The following is a 27,112-nucleotide window of genomic DNA, read 5'->3' as shown; positions in this document are numbered from 1 at the left end:
ATGCCCAGCAAGCCAGCAAAATATGGGATCAAGTCATAGGTGGCTTGCGATGCCAAATCAAGCTACGCTTGGAAGATGCAAGTCTACACCAGGAAGCCGACCAGTGGAGGCTCAGAGAAGAACCAGGGGATGCGAGTTGTGACAGAGGGACTGAGGGGTCACAATGTGACATGTGACAATTTCTTCACCTCTTATGAACTCGAACAGCAGCTCCTGAGGAAGATCACCATGGTTGGCACAGTTCGAAAGAACAAGCCTGAGCTCCCACCTGCACTGCTTGCAACAAAGGAGAGAGAGATCTTCTCATCAAAGTTTGCCGTCACGCCCACCACCACCCTAGTTTCCTACATCCCAAAGAAAAATAAGAATGTAGTACTTCTGAGCACACTGCACACAGACGCTGGCATTAGCGATCGTGAGGACAGGAAGCCATCCATCATCCTAGACTACAACTGTAACAAAGGAGGTGTGGACAACCTTGATAAGGTGATTGGAACATATAGCTGCAGAAGGAGGACTGCCCTCTGGCCCCTGGTCATCTTCCACAACATCATTGATGTTTCCTCCTACAATGCCTTTGTGATTTGGAGAGAGATCAACCCAACCTGGATGCCTCGTAAGCAGCACAAGAGGAGGGTGTTACTGGAGCAGCTAGGAAAGGCACTTGTAACTCCACTCATTGAAAGAAGGAAGCATGTCCCCGCACAGAAGCCTCTGCAGCAGTTGTCAAAGCTATACAGAGTGAAGGAACTCCTGATCAACCTGAGGATCCAGCTGCCACAGCCGCTGCCCCAGCTGGGGCAAGAAAGAGGAAGAGATGTCAGTTCTGCCTGCCAAAGAAGGACTTTAAAACACATACAGTGTGCTGTAGGTGTAAGAAATATATCTGCAAGAGCTGTGCATTTGTTGAATGAGTTTTTTTTTTTTTTTTTGGTTGTATATTTTCTTACACTGTTCACTGGCAAAAACAAACAAAACAAAAAAAAATTCAGAAGAATCTGACTCATTGGGATGAATGAAAATGCATTAAAAATTATTTTTTGCACATTTCTTTTGTTTCTAAAGCTATAGAAATACAGGTGAAAAGGGAAAACTCAAGTTTCACATATTTTGTGGTGAATGTTTCTTCAAGCAAAATAAAATTTGGTGTTTAAAATTCAATTAAACTGCTTATATTAGGGATTTAGTGAAGACGGGTCATTTTGACCGGGAGGACAAGGGGTGTATACAGAATATGAGGACAACATGAGGGTTAAACATGAAGACTGTAGTGGCCAAAACTTGACAGGCAATATGGCTGTAATACAGACTTTTAATCTGACCAGTTAACGCACATCTGGTCCTCCAAAGTGTGAACTGAATCTGAGTGAAGTTTGATCCTATTCCTGCCTGTCTTCCACAGGTCATTGATGCTACTGTGGAGGTTATATCCACAGAGTTGAGGGAAAACTTCCAAGCGAGAAGTCACAGTCCCAACACCTGAACCACTGAGCCATCCTGGTACACACCCTCCTTTCATTATGTCAACTACAACATACCTAGTTCATGAGTTTACATTTGGTTATTTGTAAAGCATTCTTGATCTAAGATGGCTAATAATGTAAATAATGTTATGTTTAAAAAGCCTGTACAATAGACAGTGGTGGAAGAAGTACTCAGGTTTGTTAAGTAAAAGTGCAGATACAGATAAAAGTAAAAATACCGCCTGAAAAAACCTAAGTATTTACCTAAGTACAAGTATTAAAGAACCCGTTTAAAAATGTACTAAGTAAAAACTAAAAATATTTCACACAGATTTTGATACCTAATTAAGCTTTAAATTAATGATAAAGGTTTGTGCTCAATTTTGTTGAACAGAACCAATTGAACTGATAGTTTTTTAGCTCTTTTTATTTGTATATTTTTATTTGCTCAAACTATAAACATGCTACAAATAAAAATAATTTTATTTTTCAGTCAAAAATATAGAGGAGTTGAAACAGATACAAATACCTACTTTCAAATGAGACGAAAATGAGATCATGATGTAAAAGTAAAAAGCATCAATTTACTTAAGTACACATTTTTTGTATCTGCACTTTACTTAAGTACTTTTACTTGGCTACATTACAAAACTAGACACACTCCTTTGACTAGACTGGAAATTAAAAAAATGTATCACTGGCGACTGAAATAAGTGTTAGTTGCACCCCTAGATTCCAAATACATGGAGAAGTTTACTGGGAATAGTTTGAGTTGATTAACAAGTTAGTGCAAATTATTGGTCTTGAGTTACAACTTTGACCAGAGTCAGGAATGTTTTATATGAAATGCAGTTTTAGATAGAGAAACCATCTAAGAAGAGGCATCATTCTGCAGCCAGAAAATGTGTTTTTGAACTATCAGTCCATTCCTAGAGGTCCATATTGTACAACAAGAAATACCTATGTTTATGTGTAACTTTTCTGGTAGAAGCCTGTCACCTGCTTGTCTCCATGGAGATGTCATTGCTTAGATGTTTCCCGAGTGCTTTAAGTACTAGTATCAACATTTGGCAGTGAGGGAGTTAACTTGTTAGGCATGTTTTGGGCAGGGCTTGGCACAGTTCAAACTTATATCATCATCACAAATCACTGCACTTCATGCACTATTACTACTACAGTCAGTACTGCGTTAGGAGCTGAAAATGACTACGGAACCTCCAATGTCCTCCAGTGAGTACTACTACTACTACTACTACTACTACTACTACTACTACTACTACCACTACTACTACTACTACTTTAACTGGTACTGCAGTAGATCACGGGAAAAAGTATTGGGCTTTCTAGTAGGTTGCAGTTTTTTCAGCAAATACTAGTACACATTTGTATTCAGTATGCACGATTTGGCAACTTCATTAAGGAGGATATGGGTTACTCCTGATCTGAGTTGAGTTTGCGTGTTCTCCCTTTGTTGCTGTGGCAAAGTGGGTATCCTGTCTTTTCCCTCTCACCAGGAGGTTGTGGGTTATACTCCTGATCTCTCTGAGTGGAGTTTGCGTGTTCTCCCTGTGTTGCTGTGGCAGAGTGGTTATCCTGTCTTCTCCCTTTTACCAGGAGGTTGTAGGTTAGACTCCTGATCTCTCTGAGTGCTTTGCATGTCCTGTCTGTGTTACTGTGGCAGAGTGGTTATCTTTGATTGTGATTTTAAATCCTTTTTACTTGTACTTGAAGTGGTCACATCAGTAAGTTGTAGCCTGTTTTTTAGGACTGTGAGTACAGCCTTTACCCCTAAACGAGGAGATTCATAGTTTGAGTCAGTCCGAAGCATGATATCTTTAAACTTGTACTTGTCTCTTGCAGAGTTTTGTAGAGTAGCCAAACATTGTACTCAAGTAGAAGTAACATTACTTCAAAATAATCTTAGAAAAAAAGTACAAAAAAAGTTCATGAAATTACACAATAAAGAGTCAAAAAGTATTTGGGAAAACCAATACTCAAGTAAAAGTAAGTTAGAGTGGAACATAAAGTTAATGTATTTAAAAGGACAAAATATTAAGTAATGCGCAAAATCTGGTATTTTCAAAGGACAGACACAAAAACAATGAGACAAACTAAAACCTATCTGAAGGAGACCTGCAAGAAATGCAAATGTTCAAATCATTTCATATCGTCAACATAAAACTCAAGTCACTTGTAAACTTACTCACAGTGGGAAGAGTAACCAAAACTTTTACTCAAGTAAGAGTACTGTTAATTCAATAAAAAAAAAATATTACCCAAGTAGGAGTAAATGTATACTGCTAAAAAAGTACAATGTCTTTAAAAAAAAAACTCTGAAAAGTACAATGTCTTTAAAAAGATACTCAAGCAAATGTAGCCGTGTAAATCTGAGTACTCCCCCCTCTGATCTCTTATATGCAATAACATGAATGAAATTAATTATTTTGATGAAACATAAACAAGCCAGAATTTACCATGAAATAATTTAAATGAGGTCAAATTGTTGTGTATTACAAAAAACAAAAACAAGTTGTAGTAAATTGGATTAAAATGAGAGCATTTGTTTGGCTCTCTGCCTTCTTAGTGAATTGGGCCACATCTTCCTGAAAAGTACTGTAAATTAATTATCCTCTACCATTGTTTCCTCTATACAATTACTATAGGTGTGATGTAGACCTAATGTTAACGGTCCGAGACAGAATGAAGGCGTGGTGGAGCGTTCAGCCCTTAGATAGATGGTATTTTTTAATGATTCACTGCATAATCATCAATTTATCACCCTCTTTGCATGAAAAATGTGTACTTCCCTGAATTAGAGTGTTCAGTTACTGTCAGTTCTTCAAAAACATGAATGAGACATCACTTCTCACAGACACCAGGCTAAAGTATGTGACATCACCAGACATGAGGAGTGCTACATTACAGTTACTCAGACTTTCACTGGAAACATGCTTATAAACTCATCATGGTGAACAACTGGGAGCGTTCCTACATCTGTGAGAAGGTTTTAAAACACGGACTGTATGTTCCCACTTCCTTGTTTCGTCACATTTACAAGATATTTTTGAAAAGAAATCCATAACCCCACCCAAACAGGCTGGCCCTAATCTTAACCATTTTAACTATAATCTCAAAACCAGACCCTAATTTTAACCATAATCTAGGGCTGGGGAATTAATCCAATTCATTCAATCAGTTTATATTTTTATCAATCAAGATTTAGCAAAATTGCTAAATCTCCTGATTTTCTTACTTGCAAAGAAGGTTATGCAAATTACACAACTGTCTTTGCAAAACATCTCATTCAAATTTAAACTATTAAAATTAGATCACAGATCCACACAAATGCATGCAGTTTACACGCTCTTAAATAATAGTATATAGAGCTTGTTTGAAAGACAAGAACCCCCTGCTCTGACTTTGATTAAACTCAATTAAAATCTATTAAAATAATAAGTAATCGTCCAGTGTCTGCAAAACAATTGAGTTTTTAGATTTTGGATGTACTGCCCAGACCTGCCATAATCTCAAAACTGGCCCTAATCTTAACCATAATGTTGATCTTTACTATAACTCTACAGCAAAGCACAAACTATAACAAAAATAAAGTAAGATGTCCCTAAAATGTGGAAACATAAGGTATATGAGAACATAGAGCTGACCTTGAATAATTAGGATATTAGGCTTAAGAATGTTATAAAAGTGAGAAATAACTTTGGACAGCGGTAAATTGTTTTAAATGAAACATACAAGTCAAATAAACTGAAGCATTATTTTTATTTATTTATTTTAATTTGATAGCAGCATTGCAGGATCATTGTCAGTTGAATGATATGTTTGTGGATTAGGTAAAACCTGTTTTAGCAACCTGCAGTGTCTTTCCAAATCAATCACATGTGGCGTTTCCCCCCTGCCTGAGCTCACTGTACCAACACAGACTAGATGTGACTTGAACTCATCATTGACTCACCTGTACATGCCCAAAAAGACAAAAGTTTTGTCTTCGACACCTAATGTCATCAACTTTCCTCGAGGGTGTGACTGTAGGCACGCTTTGTCTGAGTCTTTGTTAGACTTTAATCTGAGCATTGTTTTAATACAATATGACTCGAAAGAGCTGATTTAATTGGAATTGCAACATGTGAGATGATTTTATTCTTAAACGAGGGGAGGAGCAGGTTTCACATGTGTCATCTGCTGGTGACAAAAAATCTAATAAAATTAGGGATGGTAGCTTTAAGTCCACTTTCATTTTTTTTTTTTCTTTACTTTTGAAATACATATGTCCATTAACTCCACTCTAGTTGTTTGCAGAAACATGCCACTAAATATAAATCATATGTCAGACAGTGTCATAAAATAGTGCACCAGATTGTATTGTTTTACGAACCTATTGTCTGTCTGTCTGTCTTGTAAGCATTTACCAGGACCGTAGTTGGAATGATCTTCAGATGAACAACCCAAAGCATGCACATTGGGTAAGATCCTCCAACTAAGTCCTTGCAACAAAGTCACAGAGATGGGTCCCTGAGTAGATGCCCCAGTGGCATTGAAGAATGGGTCAAATGCAGAGGACAATGTCCCTTCAGGGACATTAAAGTGTACCTTGCCTTACCTAACAAAGGTTAAATTGAATAATATAATTTAGAAACATTAACATGGGATTAGTTTTAAATACATTTGTTCATTAAGTCCACTCTAGTTGTTTACGCAGACATGCTACTAAATCATATGTCAGTCAGTGTCATAAAATAGTACACTGGATTGCGTGACGTTACAAGCCTAGTGAATGTGTGAACCCTGCTTTACCTCTGCCACGACAGACAGAGAATAAAGTAATGGCATTTCATTGGGAGGAACGGTTCATTCCACTGTTATCTGTCTGGAGACGAGAGCGGAGCTGGTTTTTGTAGGTCAGCATATTTTTAAAGCTGTCCGAGGAGGAAACAAGGAACCAGTTGGGGATGGGGGTCAAGACCATCTGAGAGTATCACATTTATATATAGACTGTTTATATAAATGGACATGGCTAACCTGCTAGCCGCTGCGTCCCATATAGGAAGTGAGCATGAGCGTGCTTCCGACACCATCAACTGTGGCTCCAATTCACTTTACATTGAAAAATTGTCACCCCTCTCTCTGTAACTGCTGCAGTGAGCCTTATCATTTTAGTCTTAAAATGTTCATATTAACCCACTCTACATGATCCTGTTGGTTTTAGTTTGCTATTGTTTCTGCAAATCAAGATATGAACATTAATAACAGATGAATCCTGCACATTCACCAGCCTGGCTCTGGATTGGCTCTTTGGCTGCTGTGATACTCACGGTTGGAACTTGGCGCTAAATTGGCCGCTATAACTGCTAGCCTCAATGAGCTTCATTTGTCTGGAGCTGAACGCAATGGGTGACGTCACACTCACTTAGTCCACTTCTTTATACTGTCAATGGATGGGGGTCAAGAGCCATTTTTCCCTCTTGATTACACTGTACATTGTCATGATCATTTCTATTAGTGACTAGGACCAAGAACTCAGCATATTACCGCATATATCTGCATTTTAACAATATTGACTTTAAGTGCCCCCATCGGTATTACATATTATTGACCAATAGAAGGTGGTGACGTCTCCGGAAACACAGGAATAGTTGGTGCATCTGAGGAGAAAGTGAATGTTAAGCTACTTCTGTTGAAAGAAAAAAGTATCAAGTATTCATGACATTTTGAATTAAATGACAGTATCACAACCGCAGTCGCCTCACAGAGCTTCAGGAAGTTGATTTAATCCAAGGAACATTTCAAATCAAACAGTGAAACATTGTCATTGGTCAACAACAGACAGGCAGATTAACCAACATTCATGAGATGTGTATGAGTATTTGTAAGGACATGCTCAGCACTAGCACTATAATTAAAGGTTCACATTTCATCTTTTTTTGGTGAGAGAGTCTCCCACTTGTCTTTCTTTATGAAGATGTTATGTCTTGGTCTGGAATGTTCAACAGTATGGCATTAAACTTACCAATTTCCATAGTGACCAGCAGCTGATGCCACATGAGTTACTGGACAGATCTGTGTAGACGTGCCCCAGCTCACAGTAAGAATGAATGTGCCACTGTTATAACTGTGGACAAGGTGTTATCCAACCATAGCTTACGTTCACATTCACTGACACATCATTCTGAGTTCAGTGGGAGGTCATCGCTGCAGATTGGCAAACGCATTTCCATCATCCAGCCCCAGGGTAGCTGTGTTTTCGGAAGTGCTTCATCATCAGAGGGTGATTCTGGAGTATGATGCAAAGTAAAGTGTTTTGAGTTTCTTAGGCACGCTATAGAGTTGTTGAGTATGATGTCACTTCCGGGTCCGAGCTGCATCAACTGACTGAAAAAAATTGATATGTTTATAATTTTTTTTTGTTTTTTTAATTTTTCTCTTTTTTTTTTTTTTAAACAACAACTTGCTTTGAAAAGGTATTGCAGTTGTTTGGCGCTAACAATGGTTTAAGTGTGACAGGAAGTGTACAAGGTTGAGGTAAAAAGCTAGGCTAGGCTAAGTTAGCATTAGCAGTGACTGGCTGTTAGTGATATATATACACACTGGTAATCCTATGTTATGTTAAATTTTTACATTATTACTATTATTGTTTGTGGTTGAACACATATTTTTATCGTCCTGTTTGATGTTAAAACAAAGCTAGAAATCAGCTTCACTTAACAATCGTATAAAACCAAGATATTAAAATTATTACTTTGACAAAAAATTCTTCCTCCAAAGTCTGTTCCAAGCCAGATACTTTTACTGACAGAGGATTGGCTGTAGACCTCTCCATTAAAAAGACTCAAATTCACTTAATTGCACAAATTGCACAGCCCTATTGGATTTTTGGGTGACATTGAAATTCTTCGAACAATGATTACAGTTTCCACATTTCACAAGTGCCTTTATGAATATGGGACTTTGTAATATTGACACATGTTTGTAGAATGTAGAAAAGAACATATTTGGAGAAGTCGCAGGACCAGTTTTGGAGGTGTGTCCACCTCACACCTCTGTACTCTCTAAATCTGGCCCAACCATCAGTTTAGATATTATAGACACATAAAAAAAACACACATGGCCAAACAAAGAACATGTCCAGATGTACTTCAACAATGGAAATAATTACTGCAAAAACACCAAATGATGTTCAGTTGGATTTGCAATAGAGATCTGGAATGTGTTCACTGTAGTTGTCTGATGTGAATCATCAATACTTAATCCACATGGCAGTGAAGTAGTGAGAGAAATTTAGCTGGATGCTTGGGCATCACTGAGATTATTGTACTGTATTAAATATTTGAACTAGATGAGTCGGGCTCGGCAACAGGCTCATACAAATTGAAGTCTTGTACAATTCTAGGGACAATATGCTATTCTGGTCAAATCCAGAATGACCTCTCTGTACTTTTTACACATTGATATCAGCCTGGTTCTCACATCCTCTGTCATGTCTCAAGTCCAATCAAACATGATCGTGCAATTATATCTTTTTTTTTCAGTGACGCATGCAAAATGAAGGAGCTCATTGGTCACTTATGATTTACAAATAAAATATAATTTCTCTCACTTCAGATTAATGAGAGTTTATTGCTTTGCTCATTGATTCTGCAGAAATCTGCCATGTTTTTCAGCCCCTTGTAATATTTTTTTCCAATACTGACGGACCATGTGTGTTCCTGATGTGCTAATCCACCTGTCAATTTCATTCACTATTTTTTTCTCAGCTCTCAGCTTTCTCAGCTCTATGCTCAAACACTCAGACACTTTTCCTCTCCTACTGGTCAGTCCCAGTAATGCGCTGAGTGAGTGACAGGTGGATTTCACCAGTTGCAATGAAATGTGAAGTTTTGGAAGGAGATGACTTTACTTCAAGTCAATGTAAAGATACTAAGTTTACTTGACTTGTGATAAAATTGAAATTGTGATCTGGCTCGTGATATTAATTTTGTTATGCAAGCCCACACCTGGTCAGATGCTTAAATTAATATATCTGGTATGTGCTAATCTAGTATGTCAGCAAATACATTTTCACTGTGTTTTACGCTGTTGTTTCAGTCCTGGGGGTGGACTTCAAGCCGGCGCAGAATAACCCTCTGCACCACACGGGGGTGCTGTCCAGAACACTGCTCATAGTGAGGAGAGGACAGAGCTTCAGTATGCAGATCCAGTTCAACCACCCCTTCATCAGCGGTATACACAACCTCATCTTCACCGTTACTACTGGTAAGGACTGACAATAGACCTGGTTTAGACCTGGGTTAGCTCTATTTGGTTTAGACCTGGTTTAGTCCTGGGTTAAATCTTGTTAAGTCCTGGTTTGGACCTGGGTCAGCTGATACCTCTACCTGATTCTGTAGACTTGGGTTATGATTTAGTTCTGGATTAGACCTGGGTTGAATCTTGTTTAGCCCTGGTTCAAGTCTGGGGTAACCTGATATAGATCTGGGTTAGTACTTGCTTATCATGGTTAAGTCCTGTTTTAGATCTGATTTAGTCCTACATTAGACCTAGTATAGACCTGGGTTAGGTTTTAGTTAATCTTAATTTAGCCCTGGGTAAAACCTGGACCACCAAGATTGTGTAGACCTGTTAACACCTGGTTATAGTCTGAGATTACACCCGGTTCATGCCTGATTTAGTTCTGAGTTAGTCCTGGTTTAGACCTTTATTAGATCGAATTTAGTCCTGGGTTGAACCTGATTTAGTCCTGGTTTAGACCTGTGCAGACTGGTTTTATCCAAAGTCAGAGCTGTTTTAGGGCTGGTTTAGACCTGGTGTAGCCCTGGTCCTTGCCCACTAACTGTTTTGCATGCTATTATTGTGTCCTTGGGCAATGCACTTTCCTGTGTGAATGTGATTGTGTGGTGCAAATTTTGAACAAAACTTGAATCTTCAAATGTGATTATGAATATTTTGTATGTATTTTTTTTTTATTCTCAGGACAACATCCAGAGGAGAAAAGAGGAACCATGTGCAGGTTTGGGCTCCCGGACTTCGTGAAGCGATCAGCTGATGCTAAAGCTGTCTGGAGCGTCTCCATGGATCAGAATCTGTCCTATCTGCAGATGGGCAAACTAAATTTAACCATAATGCCCCCAGCAGATGCTCCAGTGGGCAAATACATACTTAAGCTCAGCCACTTAGGAGAAGAGAAGGAACTGGGGTCTCTGGTGGTGCTTTTCAACCCGTGGTGCACTGGTAAGACCCTCATGCCTCACAGCCAGAAGCTTCTAGGTTTGATTCCTGGACCATGTGAGCCACAGTGGAGCTCGCATGTTCTACTAGTGTCTGAGGGGCCCCTGGTTCTTCCGCCATAGCTCTAAATTTAAGCAAGCACCAGAACACATGTGTCAAACTCAAGGCCCCCAGGCTAAATGTGGCCCCCCATGTAACTTTATGTGGCCCACAACAAGATAAATTAAAAGGTTTGACTGTCTTAAAATGTCAGTTTATCAGGAGTTACAGTTATACAGCCATATTTTTACATCTATGGAAATGTATATGTAATATTTGTACCTCAAATAAGAAATAAATACAGAGACAGTTAATGAACAAGTTAAAAAAGTAGTTTATTTACATTACATGTGGCCCTTTGAGAGTGACCATTTTGCTGATGTGGCACTCGGTGAAAATGTGTTTGACGCCCCTGCACCAGAAGGATCCTCCAGCTAGGTAGTCATAACTATGAATAGAGCTACAGTATGCAACACAACAACAGGAGTTTGTTTGTTGTGCCAATTCAGAGTCCTGCTGCTTACAAATAGCATGTGTGTTTTTCAAGGTATTCTTAGATAGATAAAAACTGATGTATAGGTTTAAGGTCATATCATCGAACATTCCAGGCAAAGCAATAACATTTCAGGTGGAAGAAAAGACACATATTAACAAAGTTCAAATGTAATTACAGGGAGATGAAATAGTTTAGAGCAATCCACAACTTATTCAAAATACTTTTATGGCCGCATCTGCCTTGGGACTGGCTTGCAAAGAAGTGACTGCCATTTTATGCCTCGGCCAAAACACTTTAATTAATCCTCTGTCGCTGTAATGGATTCTATGATACCATCACCATCACACTAATATACTTCATACTGGCAAAGTGTCTGAGGTGTTTTGCCCAAAGACACAACAACACCATATTAATATTAACAGCTAACATTGAACTGGCAACCCAAAACATTACTGAGTTACAGCTAGAATTAGTTTAGTTCCGGTTTTGATGCCAACATAATTCATAGTGCTGTCATTTCACCACCACCAGCAGCACTTTAATTTAACTTATTTATTTTTTCTTTGTGTAGCTGACTGGGTTTATATGCCAGAGGAGGACGATCGACAGGAGTACGTGATGAACACACATGGAATCATTTACAAAGGGAGTGGAAACTATATCACCTCCATGAACTGGGACTACGGACAGGTATGACAGATTTAACAGTGATGTGCACCGCTGCCATAGCTATTAACTGTCAAAACTAAATACTTATTGTCTTTTGAATGGGTAGTTTATATCTACAGAGAGACCAGAGCAGAGAGTTGGTGTTACGGTAAAGCTAACAACAATAAGCATGCTAATTGTGCACTTCCTCAGACAATAAAACTGGCTCAAATACATGGGAGAAATTGGGTACAGTGCAGTTAAGCTCCTGTTCCTGAGTGTGTCTTGGTTGAGTTTTGCAGCCAAGTGACGAATTTGTCGTACATACTCTACTCCTGGCTTGTTTTCAGGATGTGGTCAATGCAGATGACTGACACTACTGTAGGTCATCAGTGAAACATGCAACAACGAGAATGCTAATCGTGCTTTTCCTAATTATTGGACAATAAAACGCTTCAAAATTAGATGAACGCAGTACACAAGAGACTAATTTTTACCTCAACCTCTGCTTATACAATATATCTGTACCGGGGCAAGACAAGTTTGGCTCAAATACATGGGAAAATTCAGGTCCTGGTTTTATCCTGGTGGTTTTGTCTTGATTGAATTTTGCAACCAAGCGGAGAATTTGTCGTTCACAGTCTGCTCCTGGCTTGTTTCCCAGTGACTCTGAAGGATGGCTTAAATTGTATTTGGCAGATTAATACGTTTTTTATTGCCTGGTTTGGTGAGATAATACCTGAGGTGAATATTCATCATTATTCTAGTGCCTGACACCGTTAAAGTGGCAGTTTGTAAAGAAAAGTAGAAAACAAAATGTTGAAAAAAACAGGAAGTAGGAATGAATTCTTAAACAAAACCCTTCTAGCTATGTCATCAACTGTCATTGAAAATACACAGACAATTTACACACAAGAAAGGCTTTTGTCTGTCAGATTAACCATTGATTTAACTAAATACATTTTTATTTGTATTATTATAACTATTGTGTAATTTTAAATATTTTGGCCCTTGTTAACATCATAGATTCTGTATATAAATGGACATAGCTAATGCTCCAGCCGCCACGTTCCAAATAGGAAGTGATCATGGGCATGCTTCTGGCTCCATTGACTCCACTTTACCTTCACTTTTTATTGTCACCTCAGTCTCTATAACTGCTGCAGTGAGCCTCGTCATTTTGGTATTAAAATGTTCGTATTAACCCGTTCTACATGATCCTGGTGTTTTTATTTCGCTATTTTATCTGTGAATCAAGATATGAACATTAATAACAGACAAATCAGGCACCTTCTTTGCTAGGGAAGTGCCAGGAAGTAAAATTATACATTTCAATAGAATGAAAAAATATATAAATATAGTTATGTAAGCTGCGTTTTGCTTTGATTGGATTTTGTACACACTCTTGGCCTGTCTCCCTGTGACACTGAAGGATGCAGATGACTCACTTTGCTCTGGGACATCTGTGGTCTGTGATTTAATCTACATGTTCATGCTCATTTAGACATGTTGTACTTGTATTGTAGTTCGAAGAGAAGATGGTACAGATCTGCCTGACGCTGTTGGATCTGAGCCATAAACATCTCAAAGACCCGGCGGATGACGTCTCTGCTCGCTGCAACCCCATCTACGTCAGCAGGATCATCAGCTCCATGGTAACAGAACACAACACTGATACTTTGCAGGTGGTGTCATCAACGTTCCCTGATCTGAGCTTTGTTTTAACACTATCTGATCAAAACAGGTGATCTATAACAGGTGAGCTGATTTATGCCGTTGAACAAGTCCCTCTCTAAGGATATTCGTCATGAGCTAGCTAGCATTAGCCAACAGCTTAACAATTAATCACTCTCCCCTTTTGTGTTGAAAATCCACCCAAAAACACCAAAGCAAGAACAATTTTCACTCATATTGAACACAGGCTGCTGAAAATGTGTTAAAACTGATCAGGCCAACAAAAAACTAGCATAGCCGCTTTGAAATGCATGCAGTGCCAATGGATAATCATGGTTTATACATGTTTTGTTTTAATTTAGTCTTAGTTTTAGTCCTGATTGAAGCCTTTGTTCTGTAAAGATGTTTAGCTAAAGGCAACATTAAACAGTTAGTAAGAGTTTGTCCTGGAAACCAGCCTGTTGCATGTTCACATTGCACCCAGAGTACTTGTTGTGTCATGTTGTCCCTTTGTGAGAGAACATAGCCCATTCATCCACAGTGATATGCCTAATTTAACAAAAATAATGGTAGGGTATTCTGTGTAAAAACTGAAATGTTGTTCCAGGTTTATACATGTTTATAATGTGGTTTAGTCCTGGCTTTAGTCCTGGCTTTAGTCCAAGGTTTAGTCCTGGGTTAGTCTTAGTATGTAATTAAGCTGTTCTGTTTTCTACTGCACACCACACTGCACTGATACTCTGCGTGCATACACATCTACCAGTCTTCAGGCACATCCATTCAGCCACCTTGGAGATGGTGCCAACTGGGTACTGAAACATGACATCAGCGGGCTCTTGGCTGCTGCTTTACCAGAGAAGTGAGAGGACAGCCTTCTGAAACACTCATTTATTTATGTTTTAACATTAACTGATTATTGAACATGTGGTAAGCTGGTTTGCACAAACTAGTTAGCATTAGCCAGTTAGCTTTTTTGTATTGTATTGCCACATTGAATCTAGTCACTAATGTACATCCTAACGGAAAATGTGCGTTAACTGAAATACCCCATTCTGGGATTTCTATAGAAACTAATTAGACCACATCATGCATCAGTACATGAGTACTGTACATACATTGCCCATCTTTAATTATTTTTATTATTTTTTTTTTATCAATTATTAGTTGATTAATCGTTTATACTGTATTTTAGATAGACAGAGGTTTTTGTCAGTGTTACTGATTAAGAATAACGGATACTACTGTAGAATAAACTGAAGTGAAGTAATCTGAGAGTTGTAAGAAGAGACATGAGGCTGGAGTTCCAACGCAGGAGAAGTTTATTTACCATCAGTACAGGACCCAGCACCCAGAGCCAAGACGCTGTGACAGTGTTGTCCATTACAGTCTTGTTTGGATATGCTTCTGTTGCAGGTCCTCTGACATTGGCTAAGATAACAAGGACTGAGCTGGCAGTGTGGGCTTGGCATGACACAGAAGTCAGTGTAAAACAGCATTACTGATCCTGTGTTTCTTATATTTTTAGATAAACAGTGAGGATGACCGCGGTGTGCTGCAGGGCCGTTGGGGTGATAACTTTGTCGGAGGTACAGCCCCTACTCACTGGAGTGGCTCTTACACCATCCTCCAGCGCTGGCTCACCATTGACTGTTACCCCGTCAAGTTTGGACAGTGTTGGGTCTTCGCTGGGGTCATGTGCTCAGGTACATTTTTATTATTTGAGTTCTTAATATGGATTGACATTTAAATTGTACTTTTTCAAATCTATTTTGATATTAGATCTAGATCATCTTTCTTGTTTTAAGACTTCTCTGGGTGCAGAGACCACCTTTTGTATCCATGGCGATGTTACTGCATTCTCTAGAATGTTCCACAGTATGGCTTTAAATTGATTGCTAAAAGAAACTGTTGCTTTTTGTAAAATGTTTTCTGTAAGTTGCCTCTCCACAAATTCTACCTGTAACCTGGCCTAGTGTGGTCACCTGGCTGTCTCCATGGAGATAAAATATTTAACACCATACAGTGGCACAGTATATTCCCATGTATTTTTACCCCAGTAGAGATATTGCATCAGCAGCTCTTGAGGTCAAAATAAGTCCACTATGTGCTGTCTGCATCTAATTATAAAGCCTTTTATTGTCCGATAATCAGGAAGTGTGCATTAGCATGATAAGAAAACTCTGCTCCGGTCTCATGTGAAAAATGCTTATAAACTCATCGTCGTGAATAATTAGGATGCTCAGAATGCATAAGTGAGGAATAACTCTAGACCACTGCAAACTGCTTAAAATGAACCAATTCTGTTTTTGTCGTAACGGATGCGGGAAGGACCAAGAGGTGCAGACTCGGGGCAAGGGTACAGTGTTTATTATACAAGTCTTTAGTGAAAAGCAGTCTTAAACAGTCTAATAACAAGTACAAGGATCCGGGAAGCAGGAGGCAGACGAGACGGACGGAGAGCGGGTCGGGAGCGGGAAGCCGGGGCCGGAGTGACGAGGGAGACGGAGACGAGACCAGGACAAGCGGGACCAGCGTAGTCCAGGAAGCGGGACCCAGAGTCAGAAGCAGGCGGGACGCCAGAGACCAGGACAGGCAGAGCAGAGGGAGTTGACGGTACCGGAGAGTAGAGGCGGGTGCAGAAGCGGGCGAAGGCAGGAGTCTGGAAAGGGAGGCAAAATCCAGAATGAGAGCTGAGCAGGCAGGTCACAAAATACAAAACTATGCTGGAACATTCACGTTTACACGCGGACGATCTGGCGCCGAGTGTAGACTGCCGAGCCCTCAAGTACTCAGCGGCAGGTGGCGGTGATTACGCTGATGCGCTCCAGGTGCGTGCGGAGAAGTCTCGAACTCCGCCCAGCTCCGGGCATACAGGTCGGGGAGGGGTAGAGAGCACGGGAGGACAGGGACAAGCGGGCGTCATGACAGTTTTTTGTTTTTAAGACTGTAAAATCGTTTACAGACGATTGAAGTCACTTTTATATACAGTTGTTTTTATGTATTTATTAGAGGACAGTACATCTTTAACAGTTACAGTGTAAATAATAACTGTATTTTCAATTGATTTCAGAAAGGGACCATTTAATGTAATGGGATATTTGTCTAATCTCCATTTGTGCTTACAGTGATGCGTTTCTTTGGCATCCCGTGTCGCGTGGTCACTAACTATCAGTCTGCCCACGACAACAACAAGAACTTAATCGTAGATGTGTACCATCCGGACTATGGGGTCAGGGACATGCCCTCTAAGGACAGTGTGTGGTGAGATAATTTACTTTATATTAGGGTATTAGGGAGTGCAGTATGGGGCTATATGTGTACACTCTTATGTGTCTTTATATTTGTAAAATTATTATACAATGTAACAAGTTAATATTTTAACTTTGCTACAACTTTTCTGTATTGATTTGGATAGCCCGTATGATATCGTTATCGGCTAAGAAAAAAGCTTTAAAATCTTTACTTAAAGCTGTATTAATTATTATTTTGGTGAGTGTGTGTGTGTGTGTGTATGTGTGTGTGTGCTTTACAGGTGTTTTTAATGCTCAAAAAATCCCTTAAAAACATGCATTGTTATTGTGAGCAGTCACTTCTCTGCAGATCTGACCTGTAACTTGGCCTGGTACGGTTACCTGTTTGTCCTCATGAAGATAGAAGAGCTTAATGCCATACTGTGGAACATTCCAGGCAAATAATATCTCCATGGAGACAAGCAGGTGGCGGACCTTCCACTAGAAAAGCCACATAGTATATTTTTGACAGGCCTGTACCTGTTTTTTTTCCATGTATTTTAACAAAGTTTGTCTTGCTCTAGTACAAATGTGTTCTGTATCTAATTTGAGAATGTTTTATTGTCCAATAATCAGGAACTGCGCATTAGCATGTTAGTTGCATGTTAGTTGTTGTTAGTTGTTAGTGGTGTGATGGCAAAACTCCTCTCTGGTCTCTGACAGATAGGAAAAGCACTTATAAACTCATCGCTGTGAATAACTAGGATGCTCAGAATGCATTAGGTGAATGAGGAATAACTTTGGACCAGTGCAAAATGCTTAAAATTAACTAGTTGTGTTTTTCACATTTTTAAGACTGTAAACAGGTACAGTGCCTTTAAACTAAGCAATAGATGTTTCTCCATAGAGAGACCAGACCAGCTGTAAAATGATGGGCCTTCAAAACCACAACCTGAAAACCTGAGAAAAAAAATACATTTGACTTACAAGTATAATCTTGTTCTAGAGAAAATGATTTGTTGTATGCTGCTAACAGGAACTATCATGTGTGGGTGGAGGGCTGGATGAAGAGACCAGATCTACGTCCAGGATTTGATGGATGGCAAGTCCTAGACCCAACTCCTCAAGAGAAATCTCAAGGTATTTCACTCTAAGAGAGCCAAAAGTAATGTGTGATTTAAATGGGGATGTTGGGATATTAGCTTTAAGATGTTAACGTGTCATGTTTTTTATTTAAATAACTTGCATAATTCAGGTGAGGCTTACAGTAATTGTTAAAATTACTTCACACCTGCTGCCCATGTCCAACCAGGACATAAAATTATATATCTGTACTTCACCAAAACAGTGACCACATAAATTATATAAGCAGCTCTTGAGGTCAAAGTAAGTTTGCTGCGTGCTGACTGCATCAAATTCGAAAGTGTTTTAACGTCTAATAATCAGGAAGTGTGTGACAGCAAAACTCCACTCTCGTCTCTGAGTTGTGAAAAGTGCTTATAGTTTCATCATGGTGAATAATTTGGATGTTCGGAATTCATATGGTAAGCCAGGAATAACTGTGGAACCCTGCAAACTGTTTAAAATGAGTCTAACATATTGACTATAATATTGATTTGTTTAAATTAGAGCAAATGTGATATAAGATTTTGAAACTAAAACATTATGCAACTTACAAACTTTATGGATGGAGTGAACAGAAAGTACTTAAGTAGGGGTGATCTAAAATAACTCAAAAAGTAAAAATGATGTCTTTTTAATTTCATGATTTTTATGTCTTTCTATCAGGAATATATTGGTGTGGTCCAGCCCCTGTCACAGCCATTCTCAACGGAAACACAGATCTGAAATACGACGTGCCGTTTGTGTTCGCCGAGGTCAATGCGGACTGCATTGACTGGCTGGTGGGAAAATCGCTCAAGTGTAGATTTATTTTTATTTGCTTTTTTATTAGTAAATGTGCCTTTTGTGATTAGGTCAAAAGGGACGGTTCAAAGATGCAGATTCACTCGGACATACACCGAGTGGGCCAGAACATCTCCACTAAATCTGTGGGCTCCGACAAACGCTGGAACATCACCAGCGACTACAAGAAAAAAGAAGGTCAGGCATATTTCTATCAAGATATGAAATACATTAAAGGCGCAAGCAGCGATCAAGGCCGTCAGTTTTAGTGAAATGTGCGTTCTGCTGACAAAAAGATCATTTTTTTAGATAATAGAATGCAATTTTTAATACAAAGCAATAGTAGTTTATTTAATGTTATCATCTGGGGTTATATTAGCTCTGATCAAGACATTCTAAAACTATTCAGGAAAACTCACATTGTTTCCTACACTGTTAACATTTTGGTAGTGGTATGTCACCTTGATTCCGCTGAAAAAAATAAAATAAAAAATAAAGCGATAGTTCAGGACATTCTCCATGGAGATAGATGGCTTTTATATCATACTGTGGAATATTATAGCCAGGTGAACAATATTTTTATGGAGACATGCAGGAGGTTAAATAAAAGTCAGGTTTGTGGACATGCAAGCCCGCTCACCGAAAGGAACGTTTTTTGTACATTTTTCAGTGCAATAAAGCCATCCAAAGTGAAAAAAACCCCAAAAAATTTACTAGCACAAACGTTACACTGTGGGGAATTAAGTGATGTTTTCAGTATTAATAATGAATACTTTTAAGTATTTCATTAGCATTTGGCGATCTTTTTTGATAACCCTATTGTATATAATTCCAAAACCCACACCAATGTTTTAAATTTTCTGTTCTATTGTTAGTCCTGTTTGCTACTATCTTTTGTAACTCTGTGTCATCTATATTTTAGGCTTCCTGTTCTATTTTTATTCAACGATTTGTTTTACAGGAACTGAAGAGGAGAGAGCTGTCTTTAAATACGCCATCACCCGAGATTACACCAAATCTGATGATGACACTGATGAAGACTCAGAAGAGGCTGGGGACAATGCAAACAACAGTAACTCAACAACAGAAAACAGACCTCTAGTGAATGGGAATGGTACAGGCCACGGTACATCCAATGGAAGCACCGAGAGTGACATCAGGGACGGTCAACCTGCTCCACAAGTCACCATGACATTTAAAGAGGTGAGAGCTTGTTTTTGGGGTAGTTTAATGTGCATATGACAGGTTAGATTACATTTTTCACTAAAACATTGTTCAAATATTTATATTTTAAGATTTTAATAAAGGTTTTATCTATTTTTTTTTTAAACAAATGATGCTTTGGGGTAAGAGTTGTTTAAAGGTGGTCCTCCCTGCTTCACTCTTCCATCTGAAAGTCTAGTCACAGTCACAGTCACAGTAGACTTATTATAACCTCTGTAGCTACTTAAACAATATATCTGTACTGGGGAAAGACAGCCTTTTCTCAAATAAATAGGAAAACAATCGGGTATAGGACTTTTAATTGGAATGACTTTGAAATTCCTAGATACCATTCCTTGTTAGCATCATGATTAAGCTTTCGGAATGTTACAGTGTGGTGCAACATGAACCCGACGTCACCTCATGTTACCTTTTCACATGCTGGATTTATGTATTTGCCACACACCCACTTTTGGAATGTTCATGGAGATTGCAAGCTGTTTTTGACTTGACTTGGCAATGAAGAATGTAAGTACGTAAAAGATGACAATTCAGGCCATTGGATTCATGTGAATAAGTGGACTTGTTTAGACGTGTGTGCACAATTTTTATTTGTGTTAAACTGCCTGTTGTTTATCTAGTATTGTGAAAGGTATTAAAGGAGACATGTTCTACAAAATTACCCTTCTCATTTCCCCGCTCGAAGTTGTATCTAGAGTGATTCATGCACGTTTGAGTAATCTTTATTCTCCCATATTCAAGACGTCATTGCGCCGATCAAACCCTGTTCCCACCACCACCGATACACGCCCACTGTGACGTTCTTACTTTGTTCTCTTTATTTTCTTAATCAGTGATACACGTAGGATTCAGCAGCATTGTGTAGCTGGCTCCTAACCTGGAATTTACACCTGGAGCTACAGCGAAACGTAACGTAGGTCAGTTTACACCAGAAGCATCAGATCTGCTCCTGCATTGCTAGCATCTCTATATTCTCACGTTTAAACACCAAAATGTTTTATATTGCTTACATTTTCATCGTTAATCAGACAGTTTGCCCTTGTAAAGTTGCTGTTTGACATCGTGAAGCGTGTTGTATTCATTTCTCAGGACTATGAAGTTTTTGTGGTCCATCATGAGTCATTCCCTGAAGTCTTGCATGCGACGTACGGTGTTTACGCGACATGCGGTTTGTTAAGTACTTCAAACTCATTATGATGTTTTGATCGTTGTGATACCGTCTCTTTAGGGAAGTACACCATCCCCACCTGAGGCAAAATACCCCCACAACAAGCACTTACTCACTGTTTTTGTCTGTTTTCCAGGTCTCCAAACCACTGAACGGTGAAGATGTTAAAGTGAATTTGGTGCTCCACAGTGACGCCTCAGTGTCCAGACCTCTGACCATCAGCATCACTGTGACCGCCATGAGTTACAATGCCACCCCTCTGTCCATTATACTGTGTGAGCTCAAGAAGGAGACGCTGCTGCCCGGGAAAGGTACTACAGACCATGAGGAGGAGTGGTGTAGTCGTAGTAGTAATAGTAGTAGTGGTGGTGGTAGTGGTGGATCTCCTCTGATGACTGTACAGTTTAAGCTTAAGGAAGAAATGCTGCTGCCTGGGGAAGGTACACCAGACCAAGAAGAGTGGTAGTAATAGTGTTATAGTAGCAGTAGTAGTAGTGGTAGTAGTGGTAGTAGTGGTAGTAGTGGTAGTAGTGGTAGTAATGGTAGCAGTGGTAGTAGTAGTAGCAGCGGTATAATTGTAGTAATAACCGTAGTAGTGGTGGACATTCTCTGAGGAGACGCTGCTGCCCGAGGAAGGGACAACTAACCAGGAGGAGGAGTGGTGTAGTAGTAGTAGTAGTAGTAGTGGTAGTGGTAGTGGTAGTGGTAGTGGTAGTGGTAATGATGGATCTCCTCTGTTCACTATAGTCTGGACTCAGGGAAGAGACGCTGCTACCGGAGGAAGGTGCTACAAACCAGGAGTTGTAATAGTAGTAGAAGTAGTACAGTAATCGTATAGTTGTAGTAGTAATAACTGTAGTAGTGGTGGATCTCGTCCATTCACTGTACAATGTGAGCTGGAGATGCTGCTGCCCAGAGAAGGTACAATTAATCAGGAGGATTATATAGTAGTAGTGTTAGTAATAGTATAGTTGTAGAAAATAGTAATAGTAGAGGCGGACCCATGGGTTTATACTAGTCTTATAATTGTTCTGATACATGCCAAGATCATTCTAAAACTATTCAGGAAAGGTTCATTTCTGTCCTGTGAATGTGACTTTTTGTAGTATCGATACTTAAATGATGCTAAAATGAGTATCTAGCTTTGATACTTTTGATAGCCAGTAGTAGCAGTAATAGCAGTAGCTCATTTAGTTATATGAGTAACTGTAAAAGTGCTAATACGTGCTGGTCACAAAAAAGTAAAGTTTTATTTTTACATTCCTGTAGTAATAATTAATACTTGTAGAGGTATAGCAAGACACAACTTTGTACTTGTCCATGTATCTGTGCAGCAACAGTACTCTCTCTCTGTCTTCTGCAGACCTGAGTGTCCCTGTAGTAGTGCCCTTCGCTGAGTACTGGAAGCCCATGCTGGACAGTGACGTGATGAAGGTGTCTGCTGTGGTATCAGACGATGCCATCCCAGGTCAGGTGTATCTGGCAGAGAGCGACGTGGTGCTGCTCGACCCGCCCATAGACATCAGGGTACGTCACAGAGGAGATCACACGTATTTACTACCTCTGCAAATGTATAGGGCATGGGCTGTATATACAAATGGACACAGATGACCTGCTTCAAGATAGGACACGAGCATGAGCATGTTTCCATCGGCTCCAATTTATCTATTATCTTTTATCTATTATCTATTGCATGTTACCATTTTCCTGCTGTTATTGAACTGTGCGGTGCAACACTGGAATTTCCCCACTGTGGGATTAATAAAGGCATATCTTAATTCACTTTTTATTGAAAAACCATCATGCCTAACCAAAGTAACTGCTCCAAAATAACTGCTAGCCTCGATGAGTTTCATTTGGCTCCCTTAGTCCACTTCTTTATACAGTTCAAGGTATAAGGCAACCACCACAAAAGCCCCCAACAGCTGAATGCAAATCACTCTGTATTACATATATTATAATTTGTAGAGTATTTATGTTTTTGTGCACTAATGCATTCAAAGATTATGAACAGTTCTTCTCTTGATCCGGAAGTACATTTTCTTTTCCTTTTTTTCATAGACTTTTAAAATTTGTATTTAAATATTAAGAGTTCAAACGCAGTGCGAAGGCGAACCAGCTACGCACTATCAAATATCTATAATGGGGTTGTTTTAACAGACTTTAAATAAAATTATAGGTCTTATAGGTCATAGCTGACTATCCCTGAGCAACCTTTGAAAAGTTTAATTTTTCTCTCTCTCTGCCCTTTTCATTTACTAAGAAAAGACCTATTGGGGTGGAGATGGAGCGTTGGACACATTTTCATACTTAGCTGGCTGTATGTTATTAAGTTATAAACTACTTTATGCCACCAGCCGCCTTAATGGCTTGACACACTGCTTTAACGTTAGAATAGCGCAGTGTGTTAGCCGTGTGCCAGAACTTCATATAATAAGCAGATTTGACATAAGGCCTCATTTGTAGAGGTCATGTGATCTCAAGCTGCATAAGAATAACACTCAAAACACGTTAGCTCCAAAATCAATGTGTGTATTGGGCTTTAAGTAAGTATGGTGCGCTAATTTTGACTTAATTTGGTTGGATAATACCTATTGTAAATATAAATTATAGTTTTACACAAATCAAGTGTTTGTGTCAGTTTGTGAAGAAAAGTTTAAAAATTTGTAGAAAATTACAGGAATTGGAGAGAGTTTCATTTGGATGACGTCACACTGGGAGAATTTTATCCAAAAGTTTGGCACAATTTACTCAAGAAACACATTTAAATATTATTTCAACTAATTAAAGATGTTTTCTTTTTTTATGTGTCTAATCATAATCTCTGTGTACATTAAAGGAGTTTTGGCCTGTTGTTGAACATGTTTGCTAAGTAACAGTTATGAAATTGCTGGGTTTCAGGTGACATCACAACGTTCTATAGGCCAATGATATTTAATACAGATGAGGGCAGCTAAAATTAATATTGTTAAAATGTAGATTTCTGTTGTAATACGGTGAATTCTTGGGTCTAGTAACTAATATAAATGATCAGGTTTGTGAATTTACCTTTTGGATATTTCATGGTAAAGTAGAATGTAATGTAATTAATAGGAAAAACTGTCTCTTGCCCCCAAAATCTGAAAACTACCAACTCCCTAGTGTGATGTCATGATTTGTAACCAGGAAGTAACACTTTAAACCTAAAAAAATGCCAACTTGGAAATAAATTGTAAAATTGTTAATATAAATCTTAAATATAATGATCTTAAGTATGTTTTAGTCAAATGAATGGTCCGATCTGTCAAAGACACTTTAAAGACATTAAGCATTTATATATAGTATAACATATACTGTATGTGTGCAGTTGCTGACCAGTGCTCGGGTGTATCGGGAGGTGCTCCTGGAGGTGTCCTTCTGGAACCCAGTGAATGAGACTCTGAAGGAGTGTACTCTCACTCTGTCAGGAAGCGGCCTGTGGACAGAGGAGCAGAACTTCAGGTCAGCACCACTCTTCACTAAAACTTTAACTAAAGCATCCGAGTTCTTGTCAATATTTTTCCTTAATGGTTCTATATTTCACAAAATCGACTCGGCTAGAATGTTGTTACCTCATCAAAAACATACCTGGAGTTGTGTTTTGTTTCATTCACAGAACCTCAAAATGCTCTGTTCCACTTTGTGATGTCATGAAGTGGTAGCTTTCACGTTAACAGCTACCTTTTCAGTAGAGATGCCAAATCCAGAGCTGAAATTATCCAAATGATTCTAGAGTTTAAAAAACACAGTGGAGCACTGCCTGTATTACCACGACATCACACGATGGAACAGAGTGTTTTCTGACTCAAAACACAACTACAAGTAGGATTTTGATGAGGAAACATCATTATAACCTAGATAATATGGGCCTTTTATGCTGGGGTATCTAATTTTTACAACACAAACGAAGGATGTAGGTATTTAAATCTGTCTAACTTGTCCCTCGCTCTCACAAACCCTTCAGCACATTCACATGCATTCATTTTCATCATGTCTGATGAAGGGCTGAACACTGAAACATAACTTGGTGAACACACAATAATAACAATAATAATAACAATAATCATAATAATTACTACTACTAATAATAATACAGAGCTAATACATCTGTCCAGACCTTTCCCTTATTATAGCTGCTAAACTCCATTTTAACTATTGTCATTTTTGTACACATATCATGCTTTAGGATCAGTTACTTTCTCTAACCCCTTACATTTGTGTGTTTTTCTTTACAGTCTGCCGGATGTAGGTCCCAAAAAGAAAGTGATAGTGAATGTGCGATTTTTCCCCTATAAGTCTGGAGTGCACACTTTGGTGGCGGACTTTGACTGTTCTGTGTTCAGGGACATCAAGACCAGCTTCAGAGTCCCTGTGAAAGACAGCATTTTCTACAGATTCTAATCCGCCTGTCAACATAAATGTGCACTAATCTAATCAGTACAACCTGCATTCAAGAGGAACTATTACACTTCTATGGGGTATTAATTGCTAACACATAACACAAATGAAAATGCTGGATTTCTTGAAAACAACATCTTAACATGTTTTATAAGTTTCACTTCCCCTTTCTTCCCTTTGCTGTCTGTGCTAAGTCACTCCCCTTTCAGAGCACTATCACAACACAATCAGCGTGCATCCTGCCAATTAATCTATATCATCAGATTTGTAAAGTTGTTTTACAGTTTTGTATCATGCTTTTGTATATTTATGGAGGATTGTTGTGTGGGAGCATGGGTGACGTAGGCTTGTGGGTGGAGCACTGGGTAGCTGTACTGCAAATCATAAGGAGGGTTTGAATAAGGTCCAGGAGAGATTTCTAAATTACTCAAACGTGCATGGATGACATACAAAACAAAATTTGGCATGTTTTTAATGAGAAACAACATCATAACATGACAGAAAGCTAAACAAAAATTTATTTTAGCATAAGACATCCACTTTAACAAAATCATGACCTGAAATCAGCTGTTTTATAATTTATGTGAGTAAATTTAAGTAAGCCCAGAGTTGAGAAGAATACTTTGAAAATTGATTTAGGTACAGAATACTAATGAACTTTGTCTATTCTAGGGCTGCAGCGATTAATTAACTAATTATGACTAGTTGCTATAAAAGTGGTTGTAGTTATATTTTGATAATTTTAAATGTTATTTAGATGATACAAACTCTAAAACATATATGAAAAGATCTTTTTATAAAAAAGACATGCATTGCATTATTGCACGGCCTATATAACACTATTTTCTGATCTATGTTATTTCCTCATCTAAAACATAAATGGGGTTTTGTTTTGTTTCATTCACACATGTTTACACACAAACCCTGCATATTTGGATAATTTCTGTCCTGGAAATCCCAATCTACTGGCCAAAAGGTAAAAGGTAGCTGTTAAATTGAAAACTATGACATCACAAGGTGGAACAGTGTTTTGAGCTTTGGAGATACAGACAGACTAATAACACAGGATTACTCAAACATGTGTGAATCAAATAACACATCTGCAATAGAGACAAACTGTTAGATGCTTCATCTATTCAGATATTGCATTCGGAATACTTAGAATACTTTCACATTGCGTGATATTATTTTATAGCGTAAAAACTTCAAAACATCAGTTTGTTCCACTGTTTGTAATGCATGTACAGTATTTACCACTGGTTTAGATTTAAGAAGGAAAAATTGCAGAGTTGCATTATATTGAGTCTATAAAACATACATAGGATTAAAACAAAATACATAGATTTTTTTTCACTATTAAAAGAATAGTGAAAAAAATCACTAATCACATACATCACTAATCACATACATGTACACAACACGGTGAGCAGTGTTTGCTTTCTATTTCTCAAAGTGATACTGTTTAGTTTGAAACTTAAATCATATGATCAATTGCCACAGTGTATATATAACTCAAAAATTTGTATTCTCAATATGTATTTTGGTACATGTGCATATTTCTATCTGTAATGATTTTATGTACATAATAAATTCATTTGGTAAAGAATAGTAG

General features: G+C 38.5%; 1 protein-coding gene across 1 annotated transcript; it reads left to right on the top strand.

Moving 5' to 3' along the window:
* The first annotated feature begins 2,614 nt into the window (after positions 1-2,614).
* Positions 2,615-27,110, top strand: tgm8 (transglutaminase 8). Its single transcript, XM_033966430.2, has 15 exons — positions 2,615-2,693; positions 9,561-9,728; positions 10,446-10,703; positions 11,807-11,925; positions 13,410-13,538; positions 15,083-15,260; positions 16,683-16,818; positions 17,824-17,927; positions 18,576-18,691; positions 18,764-18,890; positions 19,654-19,895; positions 21,221-21,395; positions 22,448-22,611; positions 24,431-24,564; positions 25,338-27,110. Exons 1-15 carry the CDS (start codon positions 2,666-2,668, stop codon positions 25,501-25,503), a joined length of 2,244 nt encoding a protein of 747 aa, XP_033822321.1. The 5' UTR covers positions 2,615-2,665; the 3' UTR covers positions 25,504-27,110.
* The last annotated feature ends 2 nt before the right edge of the window (positions 27,111-27,112 follow it).

Source organism: Periophthalmus magnuspinnatus, chromosome 5 (genome assembly GCF_009829125.3).
Source record: "Periophthalmus magnuspinnatus isolate fPerMag1 chromosome 5, fPerMag1.2.pri, whole genome shotgun sequence".
Lineage (NCBI taxonomy): Eukaryota > Metazoa > Chordata > Actinopteri > Gobiiformes > Gobiidae > Periophthalmus > Periophthalmus magnuspinnatus.
Note: the sequence above shows the minus strand (reverse complement) of the source record. Positions and strands in the feature narration are given on the sequence as shown.

What these genes read in the sequence shown, in the direction of transcription:
- tgm8 (XM_033966430.2), top strand. Translation starts at nt 2,666, where the DNA reads ATGACTACGGAACCTCCAATGTCCTCCA. An exon ending in CGCTGGGGTCATGTGCTCAG is followed by an intron (nt 15,261 to 16,682) that starts GTACATTTTTAT and finishes TTGTGCTTACAG; the next exon opens with TGATGCGTTTCTTTGGCATC. An exon ending in CGGACTGCATTGACTGGCTG is followed by an intron (nt 18,692 to 18,763) that starts GTGGGAAAATCG and finishes TTTTGTGATTAG; the next exon opens with GTCAAAAGGGACGGTTCAAA.